Source organism: Megalobrama amblycephala, linkage group LG18, assembly GCF_018812025.1.
Source record: "Megalobrama amblycephala isolate DHTTF-2021 linkage group LG18, ASM1881202v1, whole genome shotgun sequence".
Classification (NCBI taxonomy): Eukaryota; Metazoa; Chordata; class Actinopteri; order Cypriniformes; family Xenocyprididae; genus Megalobrama; species Megalobrama amblycephala.
Window position 1 is genome coordinate 18,986,112 of NC_063061.1, and position 15,724 is coordinate 19,001,835.

At 38.0% G+C, this 15,724-nt stretch overlaps 1 protein-coding gene across 3 annotated transcripts in view; it reads left to right on the forward strand.

The window, feature by feature from the left end:
- taok1b (TAO kinase 1b) overlaps nucleotides 1-15,724 on the forward strand; it is a 47,451-nt gene that overhangs the window by 13,067 nt on the left and 18,660 nt on the right. Inside the window, exons 1-3 of one of the 3 annotated variants that reach the window (XM_048165999.1) lie at nucleotides 579-1,152; nucleotides 14,771-15,018; nucleotides 15,136-15,207. In XM_048165999.1, coding sequence (XP_048021956.1) covers nucleotides 14,887-15,018; nucleotides 15,136-15,207 — 204 coding nt within the window. In that variant the 5' untranslated portion in view covers nucleotides 579-1,152; nucleotides 14,771-14,886. Of the gene's footprint in view, nucleotides 1-578; nucleotides 1,153-1,776; nucleotides 2,256-14,770; nucleotides 15,019-15,135; nucleotides 15,208-15,724 lie in introns of those variants that run through there. The other 2 variants (XM_048166000.1, XM_048166001.1) reach the window with 2 other exon arrangements.

Genomic DNA, 15,724 nt, shown 5'->3' on the forward strand with positions numbered 1-15,724 from the left:
TGCATCTAAACTTTTCTGCAACTGGGTAACTCGTAGCTTCTGTATTAACTTGTAGCTTGTAGATTTGAATCCGAGAACTCATACAAATAATATTGTATTTGTAAGTTAAATTTTAAACTAATTTACAATTACAATTTTACAGTGTTTTACATTCAATTTACATACATTTTTCGCTCCTTTATCTCAATATGAATATCGGACCGATTCAGCCAGATTCGTGAACTACACTTTAAGTTGGTTTTATATTCGCACATTCGGACATCCGTATTCAATAGCCTTGTTGTTAATCACACTACATTGGACATTCAGTGGACATTCACAAGTAAATATGCCATTAAACAATACTTGCCTATTTTGATCGACTGGGAAAAATGTTGTAAGTTGACAATCGTTGGTTGTCAATATCATGTCGCTGCTTAAAATTCGCAAACATTAATTTATTGCACATTTATTGGAAAGTCTGAATTTATCAGAAGTCCGAATGTGCGAATATAAAACCAACTTTACCGAAGTGTGAAAGACTAGTACCGGTTCAACCGATTCATTGAAAAGATCCGATTGAAAAGAACGATTCGTTCACGAATCGAACATCGCCTCGGTGCTGGTTGGATTGCAGTAGGAGCAGCGAGAGTGGAGAGGGAGAGATGAAAATCACTGCCCGGCCACACGACAGACGCGCCACGCATGAAGAACTTTTAGGGCCGAGGCGACATTGAAGGGCTGTCATATCTTGGGTGGATACAGAGAGCGCCCATGGTGTTGTTTAGAGAGCTTCCCACATTATTTCTCCCGTGTTTTCCACGAAGTGAAGGAGGTGAAAACTACCCGCCGCCATTTTTTTTGGAAGTGACTGACTGGGAGTGGAGAGTTAGCTGTAAACTGGCCACAGCTGATTTAGTTTATATTCCCTGTGAGTCATCACCCTCAACACTGTCAGCCCGGACTGCCTGGATACTGTAAATACACCGACTCATCTTCACTATACGAGCTGTCGAAGGTCCAAAGGAATAAACAAGAAGAGAATTTGTTTACAAATTTCTCCTGAATCCTCACTAACTGTTCCTCCCAGGATTGCTGGTGTGGGCTAAGTTAGCCACATTAGCACGCTGAGGATTTCTCCTGGAGTCCGATCAAACCTGGCCTGGTGGACGGGTGAGTTCGACTACACCCTCAAACGAGCCGTTTATCTGTTCTTGTCAGGACCTTACCGATGTCTCGTTGCTGTCGTGCAGTTATTTTGTCGTCGTATGAAGTTGGCTAACATTCAACGAACTGCTCAGCTAATATGTGGCTAATATGGCTAAGTTGGGTTTCGTCTACAACTTTTCGCGGTGTTTAATACTGTGAAACAGCCAAACTGAAAGTATCCTCTTTAAACGAGTCTTCTCTCTCGAATAGCCGGTGGCATTAATGTGAGAGTTGTGTTGCTGGTTAGGTAATTGCAGCTTTATTTGTGCCAGCATGTAGGGTTAACAAACTTGGTTTATGGTGGTTTATTTGGGTGAAAATACTTTGGCATTCATAAAACTGAGTGTCGAATGGACTTCTCAGTTAGTGTTTAGCTAACTAGCCAAATGTTTAAACTTGGCAAACTTGTGCCCTGCTTTGAAGGATTAAGGATTAAACCAAGAGATGAGGGAAAAGGTGATGTCTTGTACTTTTTTTTTTTTTTTTTTTTGAACTAGCATTAGGTTTTTTACTTCATTTGTCTGTAGTAATATCTGCTAACCACATTGTTTATACGACAATGTCCAGTGTCGCATATTATTGCAATGACACTCCCTCCCATTTTCACTGCACCGTTTCCAACAGCAGGCTTTTGATAACTAAATAAAACAAGCCTTTTAGGGCCTTGTAGTATATTGTGCTTCACTGCTTCCTCATTATATAAATTATCCAGACCTCTGTTATGACAAGTAATCAGTTGATTAAAGTGCTGGTTTATCGAGCTGGGTATTCCCTTGTTGTGAGCTGCATTCAGTGACGCGCGCCGCATTCCTCATCTCACGGTGTTGACATTGCGTAACACACACTGGACTGGCCAGCAGCTCGTGTACTCTTCTCTATACCTATTTAAAGCATCATTCATGATAGTCACCTGGCCTAGGGACAATACAGTTCACATATCGGCGTAGTTATCGCTATTTAATAGACCACTTTCAAACAACATCGTCTCGGAGCTGAAAGAAGCTGAATATTGATCGCCTATTGAGTCTGCGCTGCTCTTCCCGTTCTTTGTCAATGTGGATCTATCGGTGTGTATATATACGAGATTCGATGTGCTTATATAGAGTTTAGCAACCATTTGCATGTTAAAATATCTCCGAATGCATATCACTTAGTGACTGAATGATAAATATTTGTTTTTAGTTGTATATTTTGTTTAATGCGCGGCATGCGCTTGTTTTTGTATCTGGTTGCCTTTCTAATGCTGTTACTGCTTACGCTGTGTTTTGAATGCTTAGTGTGCTTTCGAGGATGCGATTGTCTAACAATTATGGGTACAAATTTTGTGTCCCTAAAATTGACTTCTTTTTTTTTTCTTGTTTACCTTTGTGGTGAAGTGGGTGTAATTCATTTTGGTGTAATTTTACGTTTTATTTTTGGGAGCAATTATTTTAAATTATTTCATACTTTCTAGCCCAAGTCAAATTTTTATTTTGTATGTTACTTATGAAGCGGTACATATTAACCATATTAATCTTTATTTATTAATTTTGATTTATTTATTGTTATTATAGTAGTGATGTAAAGTGTAGTTAAAAGGTTAGTTCACCCAAAAATGAAAATTCTGTCATTTATTACTCACCTTCATATCGTTCCACTCCTGTAAGACCTTCGTTAATCTTCAGAACACAAATTAAGATATTTTTGTTGAAATCCGATGGCTCAGTGAGGCCTCCATAGCCAGCAATGACATTTCCTCTCTCAAGATCCATTAAAACATATTTAAATCAGTTCATGTGAGTACAGTGGTTCAATATTAGTGTTATGATTCTTCTGTGTAGAATCATGATTTGGATCGCGTGTCAAACCGCCAAACTGCTGAAATCACGTGACTTTAGCGCTCCGAACCGCTGATTCGACACGCTGATTCATAACACTCCGAAGCTTCCTGAAGCAGTGTTTTGAAATCGTCCATCACTATAAAAGTCGTTATTTTGTTTTTTTGGCACACCAAAAATATTCTCGTTGCTTTATAATATTAATATTGAACCACTGTACTCACATGAACTGATTTAAAAAAAAATTTAGTACATTAATGGATCTTGAGAGAGGAAATGTCATTGCTGGCTATGCAGGCCTCACTGAGCCATCGGATTTCAACAAAAATATCTTAATTTGCGTTCCGAAGATTAACGAAGGTCTTACGGGTGTGGAACGGTATGAGGGTGAGTAATTACTGACAGAATTTTCATTTTTGGGTGAACTAACCCTTTAATGCTAAATGTGATCAGTTTTAGCTTTCAGGCACATATTTTCAACTTACCGTAGGATACATTTTAATGATTAATAATATTTTCAATAAATATTTTAATAGGTTGCCCTGCTGTAGTCTACCATCTAGTTATTGCAATGGCACGAGTAAGCAACCGCAATTACTTCTCTAGATCATCCATTATAAATCACTTTTTATTTGACCTCCTGTTCATAAGTTCTCTTTTTTTCCTTGGCCTTGATTGCAAATGTTGAATGTTCCTCATTCATTCGCCCGTTTCTCAATGTTGCATTATCTTGATGATGTGCTTTATTCCTTCTGACGTTTATTATTGTGTTGAGTAGACTCATTTTCAGTTATTTATCTCTGTAATGAAAACTAGTCACACTGCTTTGGCTAAAATATCTGAGATGAATAGCTATTCAGAATCGCAAATTTTTTACTGCTTAATGCTTTAGGATTTAACAGCTTATACTTGCAGTACTGTTTCTGTAGACAGAACTAACACTTTTGGAATGGGAGCATGACAGTCATTTATGAGAGATTCCGACCTTGCCGTGATTTAATTGACTGACTGTATCTTACCATTTTGTTTTTAATGTACAAAAAAAAAAGCATCCATATATGGAATGAACAGCATATGTAATACAATCTGTCATAGGTTATTCTGAAGTTTAGTGACACATGACTTTATCAAGCCTAACAGATGGGAACTTGGTGAGTGTGTGAAAATGTCACCTTTAGAGAATCAAACTGGATACCTGAACCAGGAATGAGGAACCTTCTGTCATGTGAACAGTTTTAACAGCAGAGATCTTGATCAATACAGGAGGCTTCCAGTGAAGAACAGTCATGCTGTTTTGCACAGACAAGCTGGAAAGAACACGTCTGGTGTTGTCTGGTATCGTTTTGTCTCCTGTAAACAGCTTCATTATGACAAGTTAACAGAGAAAATGTTTTCTTTATCTGATAAACGACTGCAGGGATTTTGACAACATTGTCCATACAGATTTGTTAACGTGACGAGGAAACCAGGAGGATGCTAACTCTGTGTTAGCTATGACCATGGCTGTCAAAATTGTTGACGCCACTTTTTTAAATCTAATCACAGAGGGAAACATTACTGGGAAATAGCCTAAATTTTGGTCCTCACGCAAAATTATTGTATAGCTTTGGTTCTTGATCGATTCTGAGATTTTCCGAATGTATCGCGATTCTCTCTCGAATCGATTCTGAGCTTAGTTTTTAACAGCAGATGGCACTATGTGCTTTAGAAACAGCCGTACTCTGCTTGCTTCCAATTCCTTACACACACCACTCGAACCTTCTATAAAATAGGCTAATCATCATACATAAAGTTCGAAAAGGGTTAAGCGAATTAAAAAGCAGTCTGCGGTGGGCTGTTTACATTAATCTCGCGTCATAAAAGCATTCTGAGGTGCAAGTACATTCTGAGACTCAGCCGACTGCATGAGTGCTCTTCTTTGTGAGCGTGCAGTTAAAAACTAGCCTACAGCGCCATCTGCTGTTAAAAACTCAGCTCAGAATCGATTCATTCAGAAAATCTCAGAATCGATCCACGAATCGAGAAGCTTTGATTTACTGTCACAACCCTACTGGACAAGTTGTGATAGCTTTTTAAATTTCAGGCTCAATTTTGATTTTGGCTTCCAATGCTTATGAAAACACAATAATCGAGATAAAACGTTTATTGCGCCGCATTGCGTTGCTTTCCTTTTGTTTGCGCTTTTGCCCTTGCAGGATCAGCTCGATGCTCCGAGACGGAGCGGAACATGGACAATCGAATAGGGATGTCATGGTGAGGAAATTTTCACACCGATATATAAACTTGCGACAACACCGGTATTACCGATAATGCTGGGGGGAGGGGGATATTTTGAATGGGCGCTCGCTTTTCACTTTTGAATTCAGGATCATGCGTACTCTGTAGGTCTATAATTTGCAGCCTTAAGGGAGCAGGGTGCTGAAATTGCTTTTGAATGCGCACTCTCTTTTCACTTTACACGATCATGCGTACATTGTGTATGGGGAGAGGCGGTACTGTCTGTACATTTTATAAGACAAAATATTTGTCAGTGACACTCAGGATCTGTTGCGCACCAAATCCTCCTGTCAGTCATCTCTCCTTACTCTCGTCACGTGATAAGTGTAATCTAGGGGTGTGCGCGAATAGTCGAATATTCGATCTGTAATTATTATTCAGGAAAATAAAAATACTATTTGAATTTTGCTGCATGTTGCTTTGCTTGTCTGGCTATCACCAGACCAAGCTCAATTTAAAATTGAACATTGGTCTGGAGAGTCTGTATGTATTTTCTACTGCACAAATTGGATAGTCCTTCAACCAATCAGATCAACGATCCGGGTGACGTACTTTGCAGAGCGGCGCGAAAACTCCAGACAGGTTTAGTTTGTATTGGTTTGTAGCATGGATCAGCAGTTTACAGAAGCAGCAATGGCATCGAGCGATTTTTTTTTTTTTTTTTTTTTTTGCAGCTTGTGCAAAAAAAACATGAAAGTGAGTGGTATTTACACCGACTCGAGCGATTTGTTTGCTAAACTAAAGAAGTCATTCAGCATCGTTGAGAGGTTAAAAGGAATTGGATTGACGGTCGTGCTTGTCGTCGCTTCTCTATCGTCATCGTGTTATACCCGCCAATAGCGAGCAAGGTGGATAAGCCAGTTTGTGATTGGAATGTACGGGTTTCCAGACTGAGTTGCCGGGCAAAATCAAATCGCCGGCTGATCAGGCTGGGTTTACCCAGTCTATTGCTTTGCTGGCCGTAAATGAAATCCTAAGCATGCAAACTAAAACTCAGTTATAACTAAATGCACTGGGTAGCGCTGTGGAGCTTGATAACAAGTTTATTGTAATTGATCACAGAATGTTGTCATCTGCCTCTAGGCGCAGCGAAGTTTGGAGTTATTTTGATCAAAAGAATTTTTATTGAATGACCTTACAAAATGGAATTACTTTTGATCAAAATAGATCAACATTGTCAGGTGAAACTGAGCTATCATAAATATCACCACCATGAAGTCACATGAAATCCAAACACGAGTTGAATGAGGAAAGAAAGCTGTCCATCGCTGCATTCATGACTGCCAGTAAGCGCAGCTGTACCCCAGAGTGAGCAGAGAAGATAACTTATCTGATAGGAAAATGATCTCGAGACATATTTTTCCATTTCGTCGAGGGAGACAGGTTTAAGAACAGAAAACACAAAGCGCTGTAAGAAACTTTGCTTAGTGCACCATTATCCTGTGTCCCTGCCATGGCTGTCGGCGGAGCGCATTTTCTCTGCACCAGGCCTTATTGTTATCAGACTGGGGAGCCAACTTTGGATATTCTTCTTTTTTTTTCTCAACATGAATGTGTGAAACAGTATAAACATGATAACTATATGCTAAGTCGAGTGTATATGCATGTTCTGCACGCTAATTGGCACAGTCTGGTTTATTAGTGTTTTTTTTTTTTTTGTTTGTTTGCTTTGCTTCAGCTTAAATGCATTTGTTCTGTATATTTTATGTTTACACACATTGTTTGTTTTCAAATAAAAGAAAATCTCAGGATATACACAGCAATGTAAGCTTGCTGTGTATATTTGCTAATCATAAGCTTGTTTAGAAATGGTGACAAAAACGTAATTAAAAAATAGCATCTTTCTCATTAAACTTCATTTAAATACACAAATATTCAAATTTGTTTTTATGAGCCCAAATATTCGAATACAATATTTTGAAAAATGCCCATCCCTCCTGCTGCACTGTGCTGCGATGCTGCAGCTTTATCTGTATGGATCAGCAGACAAATTCAGTTTATAATTGTAGTGTCCGTTGTCCAATTGAACTTAATTGTTTTTTATTTCTATAAAAAAGTAATGTTATCAGTTGTACGGCGAAGTAGTTCTTTGGGGTTTAGATATCCTTGTCCAAAATGTCAAAATGACCATTTTGGCAAGGATTCACATAAATGCAGTCACATATTCACTGTTCAGTAGTTTTGTTTTTTTGTTTTTAACTTGCATTAGTTTGACTAGTATTAGATTATGCTGTGGTATTGTGAAATTTCACTGGTATCTAAAATTTTTATATACCTATAGATATCACTTATAGATACTGGTATCTATACATTTTTATAGCAACCTTATTTCCAGCAAAATATACTTGATGTAGATCGCTATCATAAAATAAACACTACTCATTTAAGATTTTGGTCATACCAACTTATCATGTTTAATAATCGTAATTACAGTATTGACAATACAGTATTGAAAATAATTCTAATTATGATTTTTGCCATCATTAAGCAGCCTAATGTTTTTTACTCATGCGAGTTCACCCAAAAAGAAAGTTATCCCATAATTTACTCACCCTCAAGCCATCCTAGGTGTATATAACTTTCTTCTTTTAGCCAAAAAAAATTATATTAAATAATATCCTGGTTCATCCAAGCTTTCTAATTGCATTAAATAGTTTGAAAATTCTGTCATTTACTTACGCTCAAATTGATCCAAAAATATCCATCCATATTTTATAAACTATAAGCACTGGCTTCTGGTAATGGCTGTACACGTGTTCATAAGTGACCTCTGACCCCACGTATAATGTAGCTCCTCTTATAGCGAAATCCTCCGACATTTTTCGCTTTATTGTGCTCTATCATTTGCGCTTCCTCGTTCGTCAATTCTCACCTAAACTTATGATACTCCAACGTCATACGTGGGGTCAGAGGTCACCCTTCCGCCAGAGCTCGACTCGTGCATGCGGCTGTTGCCGGAAGCCAGTGACTATGGTTTATAATCTTTTAAATATGGATGTTTTTCTTACAAAAACCCGTCACGTCGCTTCAGAAGGCATTTATTAACCCACTGGAGTCATATGGATTAGTTTTATGATGGATGAATGTGCTTTTTTAAAGCTTCAAAAACTCTATGCAATACAAAGCTGGGAAGAGCCAGGATATTTATTATAACCAAAGTCCCTTTAAGACAAGTCATTTCACTCGGCGGCCATCTTTGAAATGCCTCTCGGGCATCCAAGTGCAGTGATTATCTCTTTGATGAAAGGGGAAACATCAAATTCTTCAAAGCTGTTGACCAAGCTTCCGATTAATTTTCATATTTGAAATAACCAATGAAATCTGACAACAATTGTCTCATAAATTGTTTCCAAATGCTCAAATCATGACAAAAAAATGGTATTTTTCAGGCTGGATCAGGCTGAAGAGAAATGCGCGTCTCTTCAGCTTCATTTCGAAGGCGTGCGTCTGACTGTTTCTATAGAAACCGGAGCTTCTAACAGCCGCTGCAGTGACGCATTGACTTTACCAATCGGCGATTGGCTCTTATTTAGAAGGCGGGACTTATTCGCCATATTGCGCATTACACTTTCTCCCATTCAAAACAATACGAGTGACACGTCTTGTGTAGGGCTGTCAAACTATTATCACGATTAATCACATACAAAATAAAAGTTTGAGTTTGCATAATATATGTGTGAGTACTATGTGTAATTAATATGCATATATAAATACACACAAGTTAATGTATATATTTAAGAGAAATGTTATTTATGTACAAAATATTTGTATTTATATATAATATAAATTATATAAAAATATAAATAAATACATATACTTGTAAATATTTCTCAAATATATACATGAATGTGTTTGTATTTATATGTACATAATAATTACACACAGTACACCCACATATATTAGGCAAACTTAAACTTTTAGTTTGTATGCGATTAATCACGATTAATCGTTTGATAGCCCTAGTCTTGTGTTATTCTATAGTCTTTGTTATAACTCCGATTGTGTTGATCTGAAAGAAGAAAGTCATATACACCTAGGATGGCTTGAGAATGAGTAAATAATGAGATTTTTTTTTTTTTTTTTTTTTTGGTGAACTATTCCTTTAAAAGAGATGTATGAGGATGTTAGGAATGACGTGAGGGTAGTAAATAACAAACTATTCCTTTTAAGGAAACAATGTAAGTATGTATAAGATGAGTTAGAATACCATGAATAGTTAAAATGCCTCTCTGATTTGAATGTCAGTGGTACAGACAGGAATGCCAAATAATCAAGTTAAACTCTGTAAGACTTCACCTTTTCTTTGACTCAATGGAGTTATTTTTATTGATTCAGCAATATATTGTATAAAAATAACTTCCTTGATCTTTGTTATAGTTGGTTTCCAAGCAGCACAGAAGAAAACTTTGTGTTAGTTATGAAATACTCCCTTTCAAACAATTTCATAACTCGCAGGAACAGATAGATGAGCACTGATTGTGTCATTTAGCGATTCGTTCATTTACACTCCCTGGAAATGTGATATTTGTCAGTCACCTGTTCTTTTTGGTGTTGAATCATGCCTGTAACTCATGGTAGGCTAGATATGATGGATAAACTCTTTTTGGCTTTTGAAGTTTTTAATCTATGCATTTCCTGTTAATGCTATCTGGAGGAATGTCAGTATGCTTGGAATCATTCAGCACTAGCGTGACCTCAGAGTAAATGACATGCTCCAAAAAAATATATCTGTCCTAGTTTGTTGTTTTCAGTGGTTTTGAAAATCAGCCAGAAAGGTTTTGAGAAAGCTGTCTACTCTCTCCTGACTGTGTTGTTGAGAAAGTAACAGCATGTTATGTGATGGCGATTTAATCGTGGTGTGAATTCCTTGCAGAGGTTAAGACCTGGCAAATCCAAACTCTAAATCCACACTGCTTATTGGAGATTAAGGACCAATAGACCCCCTCACTTAATTTTTTTTAAAGCATGTTGAAGGGAATTCCCACAGAGATTAACCAGAGATCATGGCCAAGTTCCTGTCTGTGTCACACTGGAGTTACTAGTCTGTGTCCCAGACTCTCTTGCTGAGCTTCTGTCATGTACAGGCCTGCAGCACAAACAAATGTTGCTTATGAAAGTAGTGTTGTCAAAAGTACCAACCGTGATGCCAAGTCGGTGCTGAAATTTTAAAAATGTGATGATTTGAGTGCTGTTGAGAGGATTCGTAAACACCTCTGATTGTTCACACGTTCATCCAAATATTTCTTTGATTGGCTACAATGATCAACGCTTCAAAAACATGTTGTAAATGGACATCAATGACGCTCTCCCGCTTTCAAAACGCTTTCAAATTCAAACACTTCTGTGTGCTTTTAAATGCTCCAGTGAGTTGATCATTGTAGCCACTCACAGACATATCTGATGAGCGCGTTAACACAGAGACCAATCGGAGGTGTTTACGAATACACTCAACAGCGCTCAAAGCGTCACAATTTTTAAAATTTCAGGTCTGTACTTTTGACAACACTATATGAAAGACCCAGGCCCAAGCTAAGAAGCGGTAGCCTGGGTGCCAGCCCGAACCCCGCCCACAACATTTTTTTGGACGGGAAGTTCGGTCTGGACTCGATCCATTGTGGAGTAATTATGCTCGGCTCCCAGAAGGCCGAGCCAATCAAATTGCCAGGGCGGGCTTTAATCGATGATGTACAGGCTATCTGCGGTTACGTAACCACCCACGTCATCAAAGAGCGCTTGGGTTGAATTGGTTTTCACCAACGATGACTGCAGCTGGAGAAGTAAGATGTTTAGATTCCGCTATCACGTCTGTAATAAAAGAAATCGACAGCGCATTAATTTTAAAAGACTAACAAAGAACCGCAATCAAGGCATTTGTCGATGGGAAAGATGTGTTTGCCGTCCTTCCAACGGGATTCGGCAAAAGTTTAAGTACAACATACGTCACTTACTGCGTTGCTCTGATTGGTTGTAGGTCTATCCAATTGAGTGCAGATTTTTTTTTTTTTTTTACTGGTTCGGTTAAGACACGCCCCATAATTCAAGTGCAATGGAGCAGTATCAGACTCACATTCTGCCTAGAATATGAGTATGACGAAGTCAGGCTAAAGAAGCGGCATGGTCTTCTAGTTAACCGTTCAGCTTTGCTGGATGCAGTTAGTGTACTGCATCCCACAGTTTTTTTTTACGATATATTGTGCTGCTGCTTATGACCATGTTTAGTGGTCATAAGCAGCAGCTTAATTATCACTTCCATTTTAGATCTTGTCTGAAATTCTCCAAATTATCCAGCGCTTAAGTGCAGTTTGTTAAAGACAGGTTCTATAAAAAGTAAAACCTGTAATTATAATTATAACGTAAGCAGATTTAGGAAGTTGGATTGCAAATGACAATACAGTGTGAAGATCAATATTGTGCATTAGAAATATTCTCTGGTGCATAACAATATTCCCTACAGCCTTATGAATGCTGAGCTGTTTTCTGTTTGGTCCCAGAGGAGCATCAGTAAGGAGTAATTCAGCAATTTTTCTCAGCGTTATCTGTGGAATAGGCTGATAGTGTTTGATATTTCTGAAGGGATTTTTTTTTTTTTTTTTTTTTTTTTTTTTTTTTTAATGAGCCGAAGCAATCAATGAAGTAAACTCCGTTAATTTGGCTTACTCAGCCTTGTAAGGCAAGATTGTTCCCTGTGGGGCTTGTTTGTCTGATTTCAAAAAAGGCATTACTGTACATGAAAAGCTTGGAATTTATGTGAAATATTGATTTTATTTATTTTTTTTTTATTTTTTTTTTTCATGCTGAAAATACTTTCTTCTATCTTAATGTAGATAGAAGGTTAAATGTAGGTAAGCCATTGGTAGGTTGCATGCTCCCACCCCCCAAAACTGTAAATATTGTAGCACTATCAAAGCAAATTGAGGAGATCCACATCTTGAGGGGGAGAATGTCAGCAGAGAGTGTCCTCTTTTGACTTGGGCCAGCAAACAACTGCCCAGACCACCCTAGCAACCACATAACATCCATTTTGAAAATCTTAGACTCTGTATAGCAACGCCCTGACATTGTGGTGACGAATGTTGCATGGGCAAGCACAACAAGGGGCATTCACACAGAACATTTTTGCATTTAAAATGTGAGATGCAGGGCAGTTTAATATAATGGGAAAAAACTAGAGATGCACCGATACTAAATTTCTCATCTGATACCGATAGCCGATTATTCGGAACAATATTGGCCGATACTGATAGTTTGGTTTTTTCTTATGGAAAAAGAAATCTCTCCCAAATAATGCTGCAAACTGTACGTAGAACCCTCTCATCTGGTACACTATAATATTGGTTGCAATTAACAACAGAGGTATTATATACAACTCGGGTATTGAAACACTGATTGAGTGATTACATGAGACTAGATACGGATTTCAGTAAGTTGTACTGTATCTTTCAACATACCTTCTGATGTTCATGCACGTTTTTTTGAGCTGTAACTTGTATTAAAATGGAAGAGATGACTTGCGCTTCATGCTGCCGCTTGAAATGAGGCGCTACAGCGTTCTGTTATGTCACATTTAAAAGCGCCAAAACAGCATTTATTGTTTGAATTTTGTGAAAAAATTGACAGAATTTGAAAGCTGGGGCTTTGTTTTGTTTTAGAAGTAACAAAGCAGAGTTATTTGCAATTATTGGATGAGAGGCGCTGTAAATAATGTTTAGTGTAGGGAAAAACTGCAGACCTGGCAACCATGGCTTAAACTACTGGTGATTCATAGGGTCGAATAGACCCCGCTTTAACGTCGCTATTTTTTTTTTTTTTTGAACTGATAATACGTATTGTCGCATTAACTTACCTTAAATTCAAGAATTTTTTTTTTTACACACAATATGAGTTGTAGTCGGACACGTTTTTTCGCACCCTTTTGATTGACCGGATGTTATTGGCCCTGATCATCGTCTGTTTTTAAACAATTGGCTGATAACCAATAGTGAAAATAATTGCTTTTATCGGCCGATACTGATTATTGGCCAATGCATTGGTGCATCTCTAAAAAAAAAAAAAAACCTGCAAGAACTAGAGAGATGTTTTTATAGGTTGAACTACTTTTAACTTTAGAAAATCTACAAATGGAGTTTTCAAAAGGAGAAAGATAATAATCCCAACCTGTCAGTGCTTTAAGCGTTTGGTAGTCACCCTCCACGGCCTATCTTGTGACTCGAGCTTCCCTTCTCTGTTATCACATGTCTAAGGAATACTTTTTGAAGGGCTAAATCTGTTGTTTACCCTCAGATGCTCTGACTAATGCAGTCACTGCAGGATTGTGGAAAAATAATTGACAGCACAATGGACTTTTTGGGGTATATTTGCTTCGAGCAACTACATAATTATCAACACAGGGTACCAATGCCCAATCTATACCCTTTCAACACATTTCCAGCCAAAACAAAAGGTTCTGCACTTGACAAATTTACTAGTCTCGACCAGAAGCATATAACTTCACAGAGTGCTGAGGGTGGTATAATGTCGACACCAAGTAAAGTTTTTAACATAACAACTGACACAAAACAGTGTATTCTCATTATAATCAACAAAGCACTTTAAACTGGAAATATGAGTTGTAGTGATGCAAAATGCTAGGCAGCTACTCCTGCCGCTTTGCTGCTAAATTCAGTGCTGAGTTTTATTTATAATTAACATTTGACGGTTACATCAAAAGCAGCTTGTCATGGCATAAAGACTCATTACCCTCCCTACAGATAAACATGTCACAAGTGTTATGTAGGAACGTAGTCAGTTATGTCATCACTTCGGCTCTCAAGTCGGCGGAAATTCCATTTGAATGGAAAAGGGGTAACCTACCCACAATTGGTCTTTCATTCATCCAGCTAATCAGCTCCAATAGTTTGTGAATACGCCCAGAGTTTGACTGTTAGTCAACACATTGCTTCAATTCCCTCCAAAATTGAATGAGCCTGAAGAAAGCGATCATAAGAATGCAGCAGAGCAGGTCAGTGTGAAAGCTGGGAGCACGTCGGCTGTCGTGCTTTGACACTACTGTATCTACAGCCTGTAAACAAAGGTCATCTGAAATCTGTTCGTTATATAAAGTAATCATGTCTCTTCAGAAGACTTGGATTAAACCACTTGATTCATATGGATTACTGTTACGATGTGTCATGTACATTTTGAAGTATATTGATTGCATAGAATTTCAAATGGATAGACAAAAATATAGAATTTTTCTCCTGTGGTATCGAAAATGATATTAAGTATTGACATTTTTTCAAGGTATCGTATCGAAGTTAGAAATTACAGTGTCGTGACAATACCACAGGTAACCGAAGGGTTGTAGGTTTAAAGCCTGTAATGGAGATCCTGCCATTTGTCATAAAACGGAAAAAAAGACATTTTTCAAAATGTCTATAGCTGAAAACCTGATTTAGTCACAGCACTGTTACATATGTTGATTTATATTTTGTTTATTTGTTTACCTGCAGGTCTCCATGCGTACACTGCCTCCCTCTGGCAGATGAGTAACCAGCGGGGCCTGACGCGTCGCAGTCGCACGGCCAGATAGTCCCCTGCGAGCGCGGCGCGTCCCCCGGCTCGCAGCATGCCCTCCACCAGCCGGGCAGGGAGCCTGAAGGACCCCGAGATCGCAGATCTCTTCTTCAAGGAGGACCCCGAGAAGCTCTTCACAGACCTCCGTGAGATCGGTCATGGCAGCTTTGGCGCGGTCTATTTTGTATGTTTTATATAAGATATCTATTGAATAGGATTTGTCATTTTAATGCATGCTACAGTACAATATGAAATGTTTGGGAGATTCAGTCGTGAAATATTAGATGCGTATCTTGCTCAGGCACGGGATGCGCGTACTGCAGAGGTGGTGGCCATCAAGAAGATGTCCTACAGTGGGAAACAGTCTAATGAGGTCAGTTTTCCTACATTCCACAGTCATTACATACAGTCATTATGCAGTTTGGTTGTGGATTCAGCTTTTCCTTCTGTGGGTGGGCATAAAAATGATTGCATTACACTACCGTTCAAAGATTTTTTTTCATGTTCAGAAATAAGCCTCTGATGCTCTCCGAGGCTGCATTTATTTCATCAAAAATACACTAAACACTGTAATATTGTGACATTTTATTACAATTGAAAAAAACTTTAAAATGTAATTTATTCCTGTGGTGGCAAATATGAATTTTCAGCAGCCATTACTCCAGTCTTCAATCTTCAGTGTCACATGATTCTTCAGAAATCACTTCACTTCAAAAGTTTGTGTAAATTGTAATATTTCACAATATTACCTTTTTTTTTTTTTTTTTTTTTTTTTAACTGTAGTTTTGATCGAATGCTGCCTTGGTGAAAGACACTTGTATCAAAAACATAGAATCTTAATTATTCCAAACTAATGTATTTTAGTCTCTGTTTCATATTCACAAACAACT